Source organism: Aquarana catesbeiana, linkage group LG10 (assembly GCF_042186555.1).
Source record: "Aquarana catesbeiana isolate 2022-GZ linkage group LG10, ASM4218655v1, whole genome shotgun sequence".
Taxonomy (NCBI): Eukaryota; Metazoa; Chordata; class Amphibia; order Anura; family Ranidae; genus Aquarana; species Aquarana catesbeiana.
Window position 1 is genome coordinate 87,632,157 of NC_133333.1, and position 18,688 is coordinate 87,650,844.

Here is an 18,688-nt window from a genome sequence, read left to right on the forward strand (position 1 = left end):
GCCTCAATTGCTTCACTGTGGTCACCAGCTCGGACATTGGTGCTTTCTGACATGTTGACATATAATCGGGCAACCATGCCATGTTTATCGCCATTCTACACAGGAACCTAGGTGACGGTGTCACATCTTGCTCACTTGGATTTCTCTGCTATACTTTTGTTTTGGGTCCCTAGTAATTTGGTGCCACCGTCCACTGGCAAAAGCTGCGTAGTCAACATACCCATTCTAGATCCCCAAGTCATTGGAAGCAATCATTTTAATTTAGATGCATATGCTATTTTTTGACCATACTGAAATTGTTTGTATTAGGTAACACCATGGGCCACTTTGGTTTGTACGGTTTTGAGAAATATTCACAAGGATTGGTTAATCATGTTGCCACTTTCCTAAGTAGTTCAAATAGTATAATGTTTCCCTTCGTCTGAAAAATGTGTTTCATAAACACTCTTCCTGCCAAATCGTTGTACTGAAAGCCGAAGCAGTAATAGATTTAAGTCTTTTGTGTCAATTTTAAACAACGCTTCAAGCCAAGTTTTCTCCTATAATTTTATTACGTTTTACAGTGGGACTTCCTTTTTGGCAAAAATGTATGTGCGGATATCTTGGAGTTTTTAAAGGGAAACTTTTTTAAGTTAAAAGATTTTCGTAATGCGATTTCAAGGAGACCACATTTGCTTGACAATATATAGAGTTATATGCACTTTGTCCTTGGTTAATTACTAAATCTGTGTTTTTTTTTTATCTGGAAGGACCCTATAATTTGGAATTCCGATCTACTGGCAACAGAGTTTGTCTATCACTGGCATTCAGCTTGACATTATTATATATATATATATATATATATATATATATATATAATATGGCCTAAACAGTTTCTGCAAACATGATCAAGCGTATATTTGTGGAAGATGAGACAGTCGCATGATCTGAGTTTGTGTGTCCATTACACAGAGTACTAATGTAAAACTGTATTTGTTTCCTGGTCTACAGACCAGTGGTTTGTCAAACTGTTTGTGCCATCAAGTGGAACCCAAATATATATTGGAGACACCATAATACCTTTTGGTCTTTTTGTGTGTTTTAGTGGCCTTTTAAAGCAGTATTAAACCCAAACCCAAAACCAAAAATAAATTCTATTTTGCACATAAATATTTGCAGCTTATCAATCATTAGATTTCGTGGCTGTATCCGTTTTCTTTGGCTCTTACTCCTGTTTTCACCTGGTGATCTGCCCAGTAACGCACCTCCTCTATTAGTGAGACACAACTCTGGAGGAATGAATATAGGAGGCACAGCAGAAATGTTAATCCTGGGGAGGAGAAGGAAGTGTTAAATTTATTAGCAGATTTAGAACCACCAACAGATTAAAGCCAAGCTCCAGCTCACACTTTATAATCAGTTACAGCAAACTGATTTTTTTTTCCTTTTTGCATGAATAAATATAAGCTGATTATTTTAATCACCTCTGTCAGTGTTAAGTGGTTTCTCTCATCCATATAAACTGATACATTCTGCTGGAGAGTTTGTGCTGTGAAAAACAGACTTGCTGGCTGGATCACCAGATGAAATAGAAGAAAAAAAGCCTAAAAGGGAAACTTATACAGTCATCACATCTAAGAATTGGTAAGCTGCAAGAATAAAATGTTTGCTTTTGGGTTAAATACTGCTTTATTTACTTTGTGGATGATGCATTTTTTTTGTTTATATTCATATTGTTATATCCATTTCTTCCAGTATACAGCCTTCTGTTTGGGGGACTGTTCAAGTTATTAAGGCTTCATGCACACTAGCATTTTTCATAAGCTCAAAAAAAGCTAGAAAAAATGCTGATAATAGCATTTTTGTCCCAGCTTCTAGTAGCTTTTAGAAGCTTTTAAGCGCATTAGCATTTTATTAGCATTTTTGCAGTACATGAAGGAAAAAAAAAGCTGCTAGTAGCATTTTAGAAGCAGTTAGGAGCATTCAGCGAAGCTCAATGAAGCTCCAAAAATGTTAATCGCCTAAAGTAGTGTGCGTGGACACACATGATAACACTATTTAGCTTCTAGGAGCAGACAAAAAAAATGCTAATCGCTTCTAGGAGCTTAAAAAATGCTAGTGTGCATGGAGCTTAATGCCGCGTACACACGATTGGATATTCGGCCAGCAAAAGACCGATGAGAGTTTTTGGTCGACAAATGTGACAGTTTGTATGCTCTATCGGACTTTTGCTGGCCAAATTCCAGCCAGCAAAAGATTGAGAGCATGTTTTCAATTTTTCGGTCGGAAAAAGTTCCTATCCGAAAATGCGAACTTCTGTAGCAATTCCGACGCGCAAAATTCCTACGCATGCTCGGAAACAATTCGACGCATACTCGGAAGCATTGATCTTCATTTTCTCAGCTCGTCGTAGTGTTTGTACGTCACCGCGTTCTTGACGGTCGAAAGTTCAGCGAACTTTTGTGTGACTGTGTATATGCAAGCCAAGCTTGAGCGGAATTCTGTCGGAAAAACCATCCAAGATTTTTCTGACAGGAAATCCGCTCAGGTGTACACGGCATTAGGGTAGTCCATATATTTGAACTCTGGATGATTTTTATGTCTACATTTTATTTTTTGATGTTAGATCTGCCCTAGTATACACATATCAAATATTAGCGTAAGCGGGCAAGTAAACCAGCTCCCATTTTGGCTTCTCTGGCCAGTGAAAATTGCACTGCATTTTGTACTATAGACATACCAAACATCAGGAAAGTCTATCAGCAGCCAAGGTCCCCAAAGTAGAATTTATAAAAAACCTTTGTTCTTGAATGTACATGCAATAACAGGTGTGATTTAATATATTGCGTCTTAAATTTAATTTACCAGTGTGATTACTTCACTTTTTGTGGTTTGTTTGGGAATTTTAAGAGCTAATTGATTTGGGAATTTCCTTTCTTATTAAAGCATAAATACAGAATAGGCTGTGCTCGCCTATACATATGCACGTATTTTTCAAAATGTAATGATAAAACCCAAAAAACATGCGTTACAAAATGCTTCAGAAGTAGCGTAATGTACCTCTTTGGAGCATCAGGTGTTGAGTTACGGCATGCGGATACTCAAATTTGAACAGAGACAATTTAAAAGCATGGGATATGGCTTTTTTAGCCTTTTGGAACTTTGGGTGGCAACATTCATCTTATGCCGCGTACACACGGTCAGACTTTTCGACCGGACTGGTCCGTCGGACCATAGCCGGCGGACAATCCGATCGTGTGTGGGCTTCACCGGACCTTCAGCGGACTTTTCCAGTCACAAATCTGACGGACTTTAGATTTGGAACTTGCTTCAAATCTTTACGTTGTAACTCCGCCGGACCCAGAAATCCGATCGTCTGTATGCTAGTCCGACGGACAAAAACCGACGCTAGGGCAGCTATTGGCTACTGGCTATCAACTTCCTTATTTTAGTCCGGTGTACGTCATCACGTACGAATCCGTCGGACTTTGGTGTGATCGTGTGTAGGCAAGTCCTTTCGTTAGGAAGTCCTGCAAAAGTCCGTCGAAAGTACGCTGGAAAGTCTGTCGGACCAGTCCGGTCGAAAAGTCCAACTGTGTGTACGCGGCAAAACTGTATCTAAACAGAAACAAGACCGGACTACAGAAACCCCTGTCCTCATCTCGCCTCCATAATATTGAGGGGTGGAGTTCTGTAGTCCTCTGTAGTTGTCCCTGCCTCTGCTGGAAAGATCAATAGGTATATTTTGGTCTTAAATAAATATAACAATGCTTTCAGTGGTATATTTATTGGATCAAAAGGAACGTGCATTTATATATTTCATATTTTACACAAAACCTAAAGTTGTCTTCAGCCATAGAATCATAAGAACCTGTATAAAAAAAAAAAAAAAAAAATCACTAAATGTACGTATGCAAACTCGTAACTTTAGGATTTGAGCAAAGCAAAAGTGAAACACCTTGGGACAATGGTTCAGGGTATGGAAGAAGTAGCCATCCCCTCCCCTATTCTACAATCTAACACTTTGTGTTTGTGAAGACAGTTGCCAAGTCTATAGGGTCATTTTAGGGGTTCTGGTGTCGCTAACAAGGGGTTTGTGTAAACGCTGTAAGTATGAGTTTGCCCACTGTGGTGCATACTGTATTGCTAAAGATTTTTTTTTGTATTTTAAGCAAAGAAAATGTTTGAGATTAGTGTGCCTCTATGTGGCTTTGACTTGGTGTATATGATTTCTTTGAGCTGTATCTGTTCAGAGGACTGCAGCGCACTTTTGGGGAGGATGAAATTCTTCATGTGTACTTAGAATGTCTCACCTTTGTGCTTGCCATATTGCTTTATATTTATTTAAGGTGCTTGAGTTTCAGAGTTAGGCTGGTCATAGACGTCAGATGATGGATGTTCACGAGGAAATGATCCAGTTTTAAAAGTGTACATCTAGGCAAAAAGAAAAAAATATTAACTACATCTCTGCAGTAATGCACATATCCCAGTGGTTTGTCTGTTTTAAGAATGCTGCATGAACAGAAAAAACCCCTTCGATCTGCCAAATATCGAGATATCCTAATTTCCTGTTTGGGCATGCGATACTGTTTGCGCCTCCACTGCAGAGTTATCAGCTCTGTCTAAACTCTCCTCTCCTGGGCAGTGATTGGATCCAAAGTACACAGTCAAGGTGTTACATTAGTAGGGGTGTGACTGTCATTGGAAAACTAGAACTGTTGCCCCTAGAAATTAAATGCCTCATTATTATTTAATTGTACTAAGCAAGCACCTCCTTTAAAAAAAAAAAAAATGTTTAGCTTATCAATAAACAGCCGGTTTTGCTCAGATCTGTATGATAAATGTTATTCAGTCAATGAGTTTCAGCAGTTTTTATAACCTTGATCCACTCTACAGATGGATTTGAGCACAAAAGAACTATTGACCATAAACAGTTCTGGTCTGGTTTTAAACTAGTTAAACGAAATAAAGACTTTAACCAAAGTTGTCAAACAGCCCGAGCTTCTCGTTAAATCCTTGTTAAAATTTAACATCACAATGGTAGTGTATGACCAAGCTAGCTTGCTGTAAATTAACTTGCAGACAGCTAAATGTTGCAGCTACAGGCTTTACCAAAACTTTATCCTCAGTCTCTAGAGTCTATAAGTCCCATCAAGCAAATGGCTACTTTTAAGAGAAGTGGTAACACGTCAATACAAAGGAAAAACATGTACTGGCAAAAGTTGTTTTTGATGTTTTGAATAGTATGGAAGGTTAGAGCTACTACAAAGATATGTTTTCTGTATCCTCATTGGAGATTTACTGGTCACTTGGGGGTGTATCTGCTGCTCACCTCAGTCATATGATTATTACCCAATATGAGAAATGTAAACTTTGGGAAAATGTCTCATGCGTTTTTGGAGCTTTTAGGGTTATGTGGTTCTTCTTGTAGCTCAGAAATTCCTATATCTATACACTGTAATTCCTTTGTCTTCCTGATTTTAATGCTTTTAGAATCGTTCAGTGTTCTTGTGATAATAAGTTAATATTGTCTTTTTTGTTGCAGCAGTTGCTGAGCCCTCCTTTGTGGGGTGAGGCTTGGAGGAGCCTCTCCTTACCCTCCTGTATCAAACATGGATCCCAATGGTTGGAGTGAAGCCGGCAGTCCGGCAGAAAGCACAGGGGACCTGGGAGACTCCATGGAGAAGAGCCTAGACAATGACGCAGAAGGAGTGTGGAGTCCAGACATTGAACAAAGTTTCCAGGAGGCATTGGCGATATACCCACCATGTGGGAGGCGCAAAATTATCCTATCTGATGAGGGCAAGATGTACGGTGAGTCCCCCCCCCAAAAAAAACAAACAACACTTTTATCTTCTGTCTACAAGGCAAGTGGCTCTGTTAGATCCAGAGCAAAACTGAAACAGACCATTAAGACTAAACATTTCTGCATTGGGTTAAAAGTAGAGATGAGCCCGATGTTAGAGTCGAACGTAAGTTTGACTCGAACATCGGGTGTTCGCCTGAAGGGTCTGGTATGGATTTTGAAGGGGACACCTACGCCATTTAAAAAAAAAAAAAAAATAGCACAGGGTTTCCCTTTTAATATCCATACCAGACCTAAAGGGCCTGGTATGGAATTTGGGGGGACCCCCACGCAATTTTTTTTTTAATTTTGGTTCGGGGTTCCCCTTAATATTCATACCAGACCCAAAGGGCATGGTAATGGACTGGGGAAATCCCATGCCGTTTTTTTCAATGACTTTTATCTGTATTGCCGAGACCCAACAATTCACTATAGCTGCTATTACTTTTAAATGACTTTTTTTTTTTCCTTTAGAAATGTCATTTTGTGCAGGGACTGTTGTAAACATGGGAAAAATGCGGCACTTTACTGGCATACTATAGACACCCCCCAGGTACAAAATCATTAAAATCACTGCTCTCGAAAAAACGTCCGTTTTCAAAACTTTTTTTGCATTGATATATGTCCCCTGGGGCAGGACCCAGGTCCCCAAACACTTTTTTTATGAAAACTTGCATAGCTTGCACATTAACCCTTAAAATTAGCACTTTTGATTTTTCATGTTCGTGTCCCATAGACTTTAACGGTGTTCGAACTTGCCTGTACGCATGTTATGCTGCGAACCGAACCGGGGGGTGTTCGGCTCATCCCTGGTAAAAAAAGGCTGCAAAAGAGACTCGGGCCCGAAATCAGGAGTATGTCGTCTACACAGTATAAACATGTAAAACATGATGTGTGTGTTTATCCCTGGATTTGGAGAAAGGTCATAATTCCTTATCCGCATTAGGTCATTGATAACAAGTAGAGATGGGCTGAACACGGTTCAGTCCAGAACTCTTGATCATCGCAAAAGTTCAGACCCGAACAATGAACCCCATTGAAGTCTATGTGACCCCGAATTTGAAAAAATCAAAAGTCCCCATTTTGTAGGCTTATATGCAAGTTATGGGCCATTTTAAAGGGTATGGAGGCCTGGCTACTGTACCAATGCAAAAAAAAAACTTTTTAAAGAGATACAGTATTTAAAGGAGTAGTGATTTTATTGATGCTTACACTGAAATAACAAAAATTTAAATGTTTTTTTAAATATAGTGCCTGGGGAGACCTCTTAGTCTGCCTGTAAAGTGGTGTTATCTGTACCACGTATAGAACCTGCTGCAGCAAATCTGATATTTATAAAGGAAAAAAATGACATTTAAATAGATTTCCCTGCAACCTTTCTTTATTTGTACAAACTGGAATTTAGACGCTGGGCATGTGGGTGGCAGGGAGTTTTTTTTTTCTCGATGTAGCAGCTGGGGCAGAGAAATTTGCCTGCTATATTCTACAGGTTTGCTGGTGGTGTGCTGCTGGCAGACGTGTTGCAAGACCCTGTGATACCCTTTTTAGTGTAGGCTGCTTGAGAGGTCATGAGATATAGTGGGGGTAGACATGAAAGGTGAGGAGGAGGAGAATTGTTTCCCTTGTGTAGGGCTTTCAGGTGCTCTTGCCAATGGCTGAGTGGTGGCAGATTAAATGTCTTATCAAACATGTGGTACCCAAATGGCTGGTGTTTTTGCCACGCTTGATCTACTTGCGGCAGAGATTGCAAATTACAGCAGTGTAATAGGCTGCACATGCTAAAAAAAAGCCCACACAGCTGAATGTGGCTGCCAGTTTTTTGTTTATCAGTGTTCTCCCCTCTCTGTAGGCTCCTGTTGCTCCCTTCCTCTACCTCAGAACCAACAACAGAATCAAGTAATGTATGCGCATCCTCAAGAAGCAAGTGGCTGTGTTCAAACAATTCAGCTGACTCCTCCATGCATTTTGCTTGTGGCTATTGCAGGGAGTAGCTGTGGACAAGGAGGCAGAAAAAGCTGCTTTGGCAGCTGCGGTGGACTGCGCACTAGTGTCAGCTTGGGTTGGGTCATAGAGGATGAGGAGCATGAGGATGCTTTAGTAAGCCAGTCCATCACCTCCTCTGCATGCTGTGGCTGGATAGCCTTGCTTGAGGATGGACCACGTCCACCTTTGCTCGTGGACACAGATGCTGCTGGCCCCCTCATAGTAATGATGGGGGGTGCTTATTACTCAAATTTAATAGGTCCTGGGAAATGTGGGATTGGATGCACTTTTTTGAATCAAAAGTGGTGTTTGGAGCACTTTAAATTGAGGACTGATGCTGAGACCGAAATGTAAAAACTGTAATAAAAAGAAAAAAAGGAGAACGCCTGCATCGCAGTCAGAAAAACTGTGGCTGACAATTTAAAAAAAGGGGGCAGGCAGGGGACAAAAAAAAAAAAAATGTAGCAACCAAAAAAAAGGGGGGGGGGCACTAAATGTTGTGTAAAGCTGCACTACACTAACACACTACAGTACACTGACACACTATACTATACTAACACTCTACACTCAGTCACAATAAGTGAACACACTACTGTAACTCGCTAGCAGCAAACTGAGCCCTGCTCTATCTCCACCCCAACACAATGCAAAAGCTTCCTATGGGAAGTTACTTTTTTTAGTGTGGGGTGGGACCATGAACACTGAGCTGTGATTGGCAAAGAGCCATGATCACTTTGTCCAATCAGGGCTCTGACAGTGCTCTGTGCCCTAAATGGCAAAGCCTTGCACCTGACCAGCGGTTTTCGGTTTTAGAGACAATGGTCAGCAGGACCAATATTGAGAATGAATCTTCCAGCAGAGACACAGACGGCAATAAGACAGGGTTACAGCTGTCCCCTATTCTATCCATAATTAAAGTGGTATTGGATCCAAGAACAAAACTTTATTGTATTGCAGCTTACCAATTCTTGGATGTGGTGGGTACACTTGTTTTATCCTTTACTTTTATTTTCACTAATCCTGACAGTAAATTAAATAACTTTTCAACCTTCTTTTAACAGACTAAGCTGTCCAGCAAAAGTGACAGCGTTGAGTCAAACCATTTAAAGGGTTAGTTAACCTCTTCAGAAAAAATGAAAAAGTGAACTAGCTCAGTATACCATCCCTACCCCCCTCAGTCCCCACTGTACTTACCTCTGTGGGTGATGAGCTGTCAGTGCCCATGCAGCTGGAGTAGCAGTCCAGGGTTTTGAAATCCCCTCTCTTCTCCCTCTTCTTTTCTGCAGGGCTTTTGGGATTGATCAAAGTGATGCTCTGTGCTGACACTGACCAATCAGAATCACTCTGATCTGTGCCTGAATCCATGCACAAAGAGGGAGATGAGTGGGGATTTCAAATCCCTGGACCACTGTCCTGGCTATGTGGGCACTGACAGCTTCTCACCCATGGGGGCAAGTACAGTTGGGGTGCTTGTATGTTATTTATTTTATGAATTTATTTCAGGTACTTGTATAGCGCCGTCTATTTATGCAGCGCTTTCCATATACATTGTACATTCACATCAGTCCCTGCCCTCAAGGAGCTTACAATCCAAGGTCCCTAACTCGCAGACAGACATACATACATACACATACTAGGGCCAATTTAGACAGGATCCACTTAACCCCTTCCCAACCAGCCACCACAGTTGTACTGCAGGCTGGCTCCCCGGGTGAAACAACGTTACCTTACGTTGATTCGCCTTTTGGCCACTAGGGTGTGCGCTCACTCCGCTGGAGGCACGCACGCCCATGGCTCACTGCCGGAGCCGATGCGAGTGCGGTGACTACCAGGCACCCGCGATAGCTCGCGACAGAGCGAATACCGAGATTTATGTGTGTAAACACACAGATCCCGGTTCTCTCGGGAGAGGAGACAGATCATGTGTTCATACGAAGTCTCTCTCTCTCTCTCTCTCCCTCTCTCCCTCCTAGTCAATCCCATCCCCCCCACAGTTAGAACACACCTAGGGAACACAGTTAACCCCTTGATCGCCCCCTAGTGACATTCATACAGTAATCAGTGCATTTTTATAGCACTGGTCTGTCTGCCGCAATATGGCAGTCCCCATAAAAATCACTGATTACCGCCATTACTAGTAAAAAAAAATACATAATAAAAACGCCATAAATCTATCCCTTATTTTGTAGACGCTATACCTTTTGCGCAAACCAATCAATATACGCTTATTGCAGGTTTTTTTTTCTTGTAGAAAAATACATGTCGGCCTAAACTGAGGAAATTTTTTTTATAATAGAAGGCAGTACTGATGGTGTATACATGTTAGAGTTGTTCAAACAGCGGGGCGGGGGGGGGGGGGGGGGGGGCTGGCTGGCAGTGTTTTTTGAGTTGACAAGCAGGGAGGACAGAGGCGACAGAGAGCAGGGCTGCAGATGAAGGAGGCACATAAACTGACCAAGATGTCAGGGCTCAGCAGGCATGATATACCGTGGTCAGTTTACTTAGGGGAGGGCTGAAACTGGCAGGATCAGCCAGGTTTTTTAGGTGGTACAGGTGGCCAAATGACACAGCACAAGCACTGTGCTGTATAAAATGCTTTAAAGGAGCAGGATCAATTTCTTTTTTTGGGGGGGGGGGGGGGGGTTTAACAAACGGTTTAACCTACCGGCATGTCTCTGGAGTGTGGGAGGAACCCAGAGTACCCAGAGGAAACCCATGCAGTCACATGCAAACTCCAAGCAGGTAGTGTCATGGTAGTTCACCTTTTCATTTTGCGATCCCTGTTGCCTTAGCTGCTTAAATATTGTTGGCAATCGTTCGGCTTTATTCTGTAAGGCTGGCAATACATTATAAAGTTTTCTTGTACAATTATCCTTTAGATATCCCAAAACCATATAATATGAGGTCAAACCTAAACATTTTCGATTTGTATGCAATCAGGCAGGCCCTTGTACTACATGGTTGAAGGTAAATCTAAAGAAAATTGTATAATATATGGCCAGCTTTAGAGAAGTCCTTCTAAATCTGCTAGTTCTTCTAACACTACCCTTTCCCCAGATTGACCAAGGATGGCTCCATTGCTCCCCCATCAAGAGTGGAGCCACCCTAGGACAGGAAGTGTGCCACTGGTCAGATCACCAGGTGAAAATGAAGGTAGATAGATGAAGCTACTACATTTTGTTAGCTAAACTAATAAGCAATAATCTGTTTTGAGGTTTACATTTTTCTTTCTTGTACACAAAAAGTAACAACTTTTCTGTACTTCGGTAAAAGCTTCCCATTTCTTGTATCTTCCCTGGGTGCAGCAAGTCCATATGTGCCTTCATGCTGTATCTCTTCAGATTCATTTGCAGGACTGGCGCTTTTATCTAGTTTACATTGGAAAGACCTGTTGCTTGGCCTTCGTCTAGCCTCCCTGCTCTTCTCCACCTGGCATGGGTGTACTCTTTGCTGGAACTGCTGTTTATTGGTGTCTGGCTGTGCAAGGCCTAGAGTTAGCTTTTGTTGTGTAATACCCTCATAGTCTCTCCCCTCCCACCCTTTTCTTTCCCTCTCTCTGCCTTTCTAGGGGGTCTGTGATTCCAGTAAATCAAGCCTGTGCAAGGTCACATGGAAAGAAGACACCAGTGGGTGGGGGTGGGTGGGGGGAGGGGAGTCAGGCTGGGGAGAAGAGGGGGGGAGGAGGTGGTGGTAGATGAAATCTGATCTTGGTTTCTGCCTGGCAGGACAAGCTCCAGTGTGTTTTGGAGGGATTGGTGGGGGAGTAACACATACAGACCTAATCTATTACAAGCCAGGCCTGCAATGAAGGATTGCAGTGTACGGTTAACCCCCTCCGCACCTGACCGGATTTAGGACATGTCATGAATGTTTGCTCTGCTCCAGAACTTGCCAACACAATTTTGTTTAAACTGTATAAATTCGCTAATCTGTAAAATTCCAGTGTTGGAAATGAACACACATTGTCTATGCACATTGCCAGAAAAGATTGAATACTTAATGGCAATGAGGCATTCATTAGAAAATCGTCCTTGGTAGCTCAGATAATTAAATGATGCAGCTAGTATATCCTACCCTGAAAACACAGCAGATTGCTTGGCCCAGATTAAAAATTCTGATTTGTGTGAAAATGTTATCGCTTTTACTTATTCATTATGGTGTGTTGCAGTAACACGTCTGTTTGATGTAATATGTTGGTGCACTGCAGAACCATTCGTTCTCAATGGCACCCCAAGGTGCACATGCGCTGCAATACACCACAAAGCACAACCAGAAGGGCCTGCCTTAAAGTGTAACTCTGGGGATTATAAAAAAAAAATCTACTCTTGCAGTGGGGGGCCCCTGCAGTGCAAGGGTTAAATGCTTGCTAACACTAGGGCAGGGGTCTCCATACCATTCTAAACAAAAGGCAAGTTCATGGTCCTTCAGGTATTGGGGGGGGGGGGGGCAGGCTATGGCCAATGAGAGTAGAAAATGTCTTGCTGTCAGTGGCAGATAATGGTGCCCCAGCTTTGGTACTCGGGTAAGGAATAGTGCCCCATCGTTCATGTCGGCGAAAGAAATGGTGCCGCGTATTCATGGGAAGGAGAGTGCTCCAAGGGCCGAATAAAGGCAAGCAAAGGACCACAGTTTAGAGACCACTGCTCTAGGGGATACAAAATATGGGCTTATTCACTTGGGTGCAGAGCTTTTTATTGTGAAAAACAAGCATGTTTCTGCACATAGGAGTGACATGTGCCCCGGAGCCCTGGACACAAACTGTACGTGTCTAGAGTTGCAAATCAGCTCTGTACAAAAGAAAACACTCAGATGTAGGGTACCAGCATTCGGCCACAACCGGTCATTGATTTGTACAGGTGGCTGTACACAAATATGCTCCTTTCTCAGGTGTACAGCTCTCTGCGCTTGTGTGAATGAGCCCTAAGGGATAAAGATTGCATTACTCCTCACTCCAAAAGGCTCCCTCCATCTGTGAGACCTGTCGTCTCACCCCCCCCCCCCCCCAACGTCCTCTTCTATAAGGCACTTTGAGCCCTGGTCGCATGATGACGTCATGAGGGACTGCCCACAAGCCAGAGTGGAGGAGAGTGATGGTGCCTGCTTGTTGGAGGGGTAAGAAGTATTACACCTTTTTCCTCACTCACTAGAGTAAACAGACATTTAACCCTTGCAGTGCGGGAGAGGGGGACACTGCAATGTTCATTTTTTTTTTTTTTTTCTTACAAAGATGCTGCTGTCCTGGACACTGCTAAATGCTCAATTTAAGCCCTCATGCACACAGGCTGTTAAAAAAACGTTATGAAAACGCCAGTATCTTTGCAGTGATTTTTTTTAACTTTTTTCAGCGTTTTTGCAATAGTGTTTTTTAACGTTTTTGAGCGTTTTTGAACGTTTTTCCGCGTTAGCGTTTTTGAGCGTTTTTTCTTTTTCAATTTTTTTTTTTTTTTTTTTTCAATGGATCAAAAACGCTAAAAAACGTTGGTGAATGACGTTTTTGAGCGTTTTTGAGCGTTAGAGCGTTTTTACAGCTGAAAAACGTCTTTCAGAACCCACTGGTCCTGGGTTTTTTTTTACAGCTTAAAAACGCCTATGCCACTTGCAGCTCAAAAACGCCTAGGTGGGCATGAAGCCATAGACTAACATAGACAGGCCTTTTTAAGCTGCAAAAAAAGCTCAAAAAAGCAGCTGTAAAAACGTCCGTGTGCATGAGGACTAAAGCTTTAGTGTTTGTACTTTTTATTTTATTTACTTTATTTATTTGCTGACCTCAGCAAAGTGAATTCTAGCTGGCTTCTGCAGGTTACTGCATCTCTGTGGCCCTTGTGTTCCTTTTTGAATAAGGCTGCATTCACCTAGTTCTGTCTTTAGACACATGCAATTTCAATGAAAACATGCATTGATGCACATTGCAATGCACTATGTATTGCATGTCAACACTGGCAAAAATGTTGTTTCATGTGCACCCATGATGCAATGCTCATTACAATGATTTTACGTTTTTACATGGCTGTTGGTACTCTTATATTCCTGTTTGTATGTATGTGATCTGACTAAAAATATTACCAATCCACAAGGAAAAAAAAAAAAAAATCAATATGCAAGCCTATATGAGATGTGTCGTGATTACTGATGGCAAACAAGTGACCAGATAGTGATAGTGCCTAGGACATTTTCTGTCATCACAGTATTGTGTTACTACCTTACAAGCTGGCCCTGTAAATCGAAATGATCTGAATCTAGAAATGAATAGCTCTGTAAACTACAAATGTAGTTAATGTCATACATATTTTTTTTGCATAAACAGTACAGTAATCCTAAGATCCCTTTCATACTGAGGCTGTTTTCAGTGATTTTATCGCTAGAAATAGCACCTGAAAACTGCATCCCATTTATTTGCATGAGTGCTTTCACACTTGGGACGTTAAAAAAAAGTCCTGCAAGCAGCATCTTTGGGGCGGGTTTGAAACACTGTAAAAAGCGCTCCAAAAACGGCCCTGCCAATTGAAATGAATGGGCAGCGCTTCTGAATCGCCTTAAAAGCGTTTAGAAAGCACTGCAAAATGGGTGTTTTTTGGAATTTTTTTTTTTTTAAGGTCACGTGACCTTAAAAAATCGCCCTGCTGGCGCCCGACAAGTGTTGCTAAAGCACAGCAAAAACCACCGGCTCTTTAGCGCTGTTTTACTGGAGCTTCAGTGTGAAAGGGGTCAAAATCAAACTCCCCGTGCTCAAGCCAGATAGGTCTGATGTTTGTGTGCAAGACAAGTGATGATGTTACAGCTAGGGCTCCTGTATGCCCACCATATAGTCCTAAATACAAAAGCCAGCACTCATCCATGGACTGTAAAATCATGTTTTATAAATAACTGTGATTAAAACACCATGGTATAAACAGCGTTGATGTGTTTTAGCCATGTAGAGCCTTATTTCTAAGTCCTAGTTGTAGACTAAGGTTGTACCTACTGGAATATGTAAACACTGTTTATACCATAGTGTTTTAATCACAGTTATTCAATAAGGAAGATTTTACTGTCCATGGATGAGGACCAGCTTTTACATGCAGATTATATGGTGGGCAGTCAAACTGTGGAGTAAGTAAGTAATTGAATTAGATGGAAGTTAGCTGTAATGCGAACCGAGACGCACGTGCCACAAGGCAAGTGTTTCAACCCATTTGACACCATCATCTTTAATGATGCGTGTGCATTTCTTTGCACTTGTGCAGCATGTTCCAGCGCACTGCAATGCATACGATTAACATTAAAAAATGTGTGTGGGGGGGGGGGCGCAATAGGGCACAGCAAGGTGTGTTAACAATGCAGAGCGCATTACAATGCACGTCAAAATGTGTGTTTATGTGCACAGTAACACGCATATTTTGGTGTAAGACAGCCCTTTTTGTTTTTCTCAAGTCAATTCAGTTCATAGTTTCATAGTAGTTAAGGTTGAATAAAGACAATAGTCCATCCAGTTCAACCTGTGTAGGTGTACAGTATGTGTGTCAATGTTGATCTTTTCCCATATCCCTGTATGTTTGTGTCCACTAAGATGCACATCCATGGCTCTTTTAAAAATATCAATACTTAACTATAGCTGCCCTTGTGCTCTGGTGTGGGAGAGGATTATGTGAGCTTCTGTCCTCGGATCTGTCCCCCTTATCTTCACTTTTTGATAATCCAGCCTTCCCACAAGGTATAGGGGCCCATGCTCTAGGTTCTTTCCTTCGCACCTCCTGGCCACAAGCTCATACCTTCATACATGCAGACAGTGGAACTCCAAACAGCCCGACGGGAACCCAGGACTGGCTTACCTCCCTACACCTAACAACCTTCACCAAACACTTATTCAGTTCTTCCCAGACTCATCGCCCTCTGACTGAATTTGAACACCTGGGCTCTCTTCAAGAATTACCTAGACAATTACCTAGATTCAAGCCCTCACACAAACAGACTTACCCACTTACACTAGGATGTGGTCGGCACACTTGGGAGGGACCATCTCCAGAGCGGAATGGCAAACTGCATTCCATTTTGCACACAAGTCCTCAATCTCTTGTTACTCGCAAGAGAAGAATTTTAAGATGTCGAGATGGTACAGGGACCACGCTTCTCTGCGGAAAATATTCCCCTCCACTCCATCTACCTGCTGGCGATGTAATGCAGCCATGGGCACGTACCTTCATGTCTGGTGGGAGTGTGATCGGATCCGACCCTTCTGGAAACAGGTATTCCAGGTATATGAAAAAATCTATGATGACCCTTTGCAACCGACTCACGAAATAGCTCTTCGCTCTATTCTACCAGAATCTATAGCTTCCCAAAAACGTTGTTTACTACGCTTCTTTCTGTCTGCTGCTCGCCAACTCATACCTCTTTTTTGGAAAACAACTGCTATCCCCCCCGTTAGCTCTTTGGATCTCCACCATGGACGATATGCGTATGGAGGAGATGTTGGCGCTGGATAATGATACCTATGATAAATTTACAGCACTATGGTCGATCTGGTGGCGCTTCTCCTCAGGCACGCTGGTTACGTTGCTTCCTACCTCCCCAAATCCAGTTCCCTCCATAATTTGATCTTTACCTGAACCCAGATTAAGACTCGTAATTGATAAACTGTGGTCCCTCCCCTCCGGTCCCCGCCAGCAGTTCCCCTTCCCCTGCCACCCCTTTCTCTCCCTTTTCTCTATTTTTATTTCCCCTTCTTTTCTTTTCTTCATCCATCTTACTCTTTTATTGTTTGGCATAATAAATGTTAATATAATTTCTTATGTTTCACAGCTACCAACCTTGCTGTAGGCGATATCACTGCATTGTAAAACATTTTTTGTCAACTGTGCTTTTCTTTTCTGTTACGTTATGCTAATAAAAACCTTTTCAACCTAAAAAATATCAATACTCCCCACTGACGCCACCAATTGTGGAAGAGAGTGCCACATCCTTCTCGCCCTGACGGTAAAAAATCCCCTAAGCAGCTTAATGGTAAACTGCTTCTCCTCCAATCGCATTGTGTGGCCCCATGTCTTCTTACACTCCCTTAGACTGAAAAGTTTTCTTCCTATGCTGGGATCACCATTGAGATATTTGTATACCGCTATCATACCTCCTCTCAAGCGTCTCTTCTCCAGGGAGAACAAATTCAGTGCTTGCAGTTATTCCTCATAATTGAGATCCTCCAATCTGCCTACCAATTTAGTTGCCTTTCTCTGGACCCTCTCCAAAGCAGGGTTCGTAACTGTGTACTAGACATGATGTGGCCAAGAGACTTCTAGTTTTTGAATTATGGTTTTGATTTAATGGAATTTTATTTTTAGATGACCATCCCCATATGTAGAGACCTTGTGGCCAAGATCCCTCAAGACTTTTGTGTTATCTTGATGCTCCACTCTTATGATGCACTCATCCTCCCGGGTACTCAGACTTTCTGCAATACTGCACATGCCCTAGCCATAGAAAATAACGGCCTGTTTTGTTTGGGCGGTTGTAGTGGTGACTATAAAATAAAGTTAACATTTAACAATATTGAATCTACTGAATCCAGTGCGGTGCTTTGATATGGATATGCACCATATTATCAAAGAAGAGATGTCTACCTCAGTGACATTAAACAAAATAGGAATGTAAATTCTTTGCTTGTGATACATTCCATAGAATAGTGGCACTTCTGGGCATTTACTTTAGTATAATTACAAACATCAGCTCATAGGTATGATTTTGTTCTGCATAACAGACAGGTGCTATACACTATATATTTCACATTACTCAACACTGTACACAAATGATGTACTCCACTCAGTGCACTGTGCTGCACATTATAAACTCCATACTGTGCTGTACCTTCTATACATTCTGCTGTACATTATATGCTCCATTTTGTGCACTGTTGTACGTTGTATACACCACTCTGTACAAAGTTCTGTACATTATATACTCCAGTCTGTGCTGTACAGTGTATACACCACTCTGCACAATGTGCTGTACATTATATGCTCCATTCTGTGCACTGTGCTGTACACTGCAGTGTACATCTATTCTTACCACTCCACATTATACACTCTACTGTATTTTTTATAGCCCACACTTCTACTCTGTTGTATATAGCCTTCCCCTGCAGATAGCATTCCTTTTCATGGACACTTCTGTGCCCAAACAGGAACCCTTTTGCTAGGGCTTTTTACTGGCTGGGGTACATAATTGCACAAAAATCAAATCTTTTAGCGAAACTGCAAAATAATAAAATGCTTTTCTGAATTGGCCTTTATACATCAAATTGTAACTCGTGCCTCCTTGTCACTAGTGTCTGGTGATTTTATTCCCTTCTTAAAGGTTCTGCCCACAACATAGTGGCCTCTATTGTGTGGTGACAAGCACAGTTTAAGTGCTGCCTGAAGGAAATCCTCTATTGGTGACCCCCTCCCTTTTACTCTTGTCACGAGTCAGGATTAGGACATGTGACCATGGTGAGGTCTCTATTCTCCATTTCTAAATTGATTCACATTCTTCAATGCCCTTCCACAACTGGCTTGCATGCCAGGAATTCCAGCATAGCTGTCCACATTTGCTCAGATTCACTGAATTACTTCAGAGTGAAGCACATGCGTCTTCCAGATGGGGCTGTTCTCTGTGAAATTGCATATGGAAAATGGATGGGGACAGAAGGGAGAGCGGAACGAAAAGGACACAGCACTCCTCAGTTATGTACAGTGTGCCCTTCTTGAAGACCTCGTATATTGTATGCATTGTACAAGGAGGGTACTGTCCCAATGGCACAGACGGCTGGGGGTGGAAAGAATGGCAGGTCTGAAGGACAGTCGGTGTTGCCCTTGGCATTCTGGGAAAAGCTGGTGTTTGTGGATCTGATGACCAGCTATTCTGTGACAGTAT

General features: G+C 42.1%; 1 protein-coding gene and 1 long non-coding RNA gene across 8 annotated transcripts in view; one reads left to right on the forward strand and one right to left on the reverse strand.

The window, feature by feature from the left end:
* The window catches only part of LOC141110765 (transcriptional enhancer factor TEF-1-like), a 126,171-nt gene that overhangs the window by 45,240 nt on the left and 62,243 nt on the right, over positions 1-18,688 (forward strand). For 4 of the 6 annotated variants that reach the window (XM_073602358.1, XM_073602364.1, XM_073602362.1 and 1 more), the window contains exon 2: positions 5,525-5,793. In XM_073602358.1, the coding sequence (XP_073458459.1) occupies positions 5,592-5,793 (202 nt within the window). In that variant the 5' untranslated portion in view covers positions 5,525-5,591. The remainder of the gene's footprint in view (positions 1-5,524; positions 5,794-18,688) is intronic. The other 2 variants (XM_073602361.1, XM_073602363.1) reach the window with 1 other exon arrangement.
* Positions 3,752-18,688, reverse strand: part of LOC141110766 (uncharacterized) — a 90,759-nt gene continuing 75,822 nt past the window's right edge. For both annotated transcript variants that reach the window (XR_012236341.1, XR_012236340.1), the window contains 2 exons: positions 4,293-4,413; positions 3,752-3,850 (listed from right to left, as the gene is read on the reverse strand). This is a non-coding gene — a long non-coding RNA (uncharacterized lncRNA). The remainder of the gene's footprint in view (positions 3,851-4,292; positions 4,414-18,688) is intronic.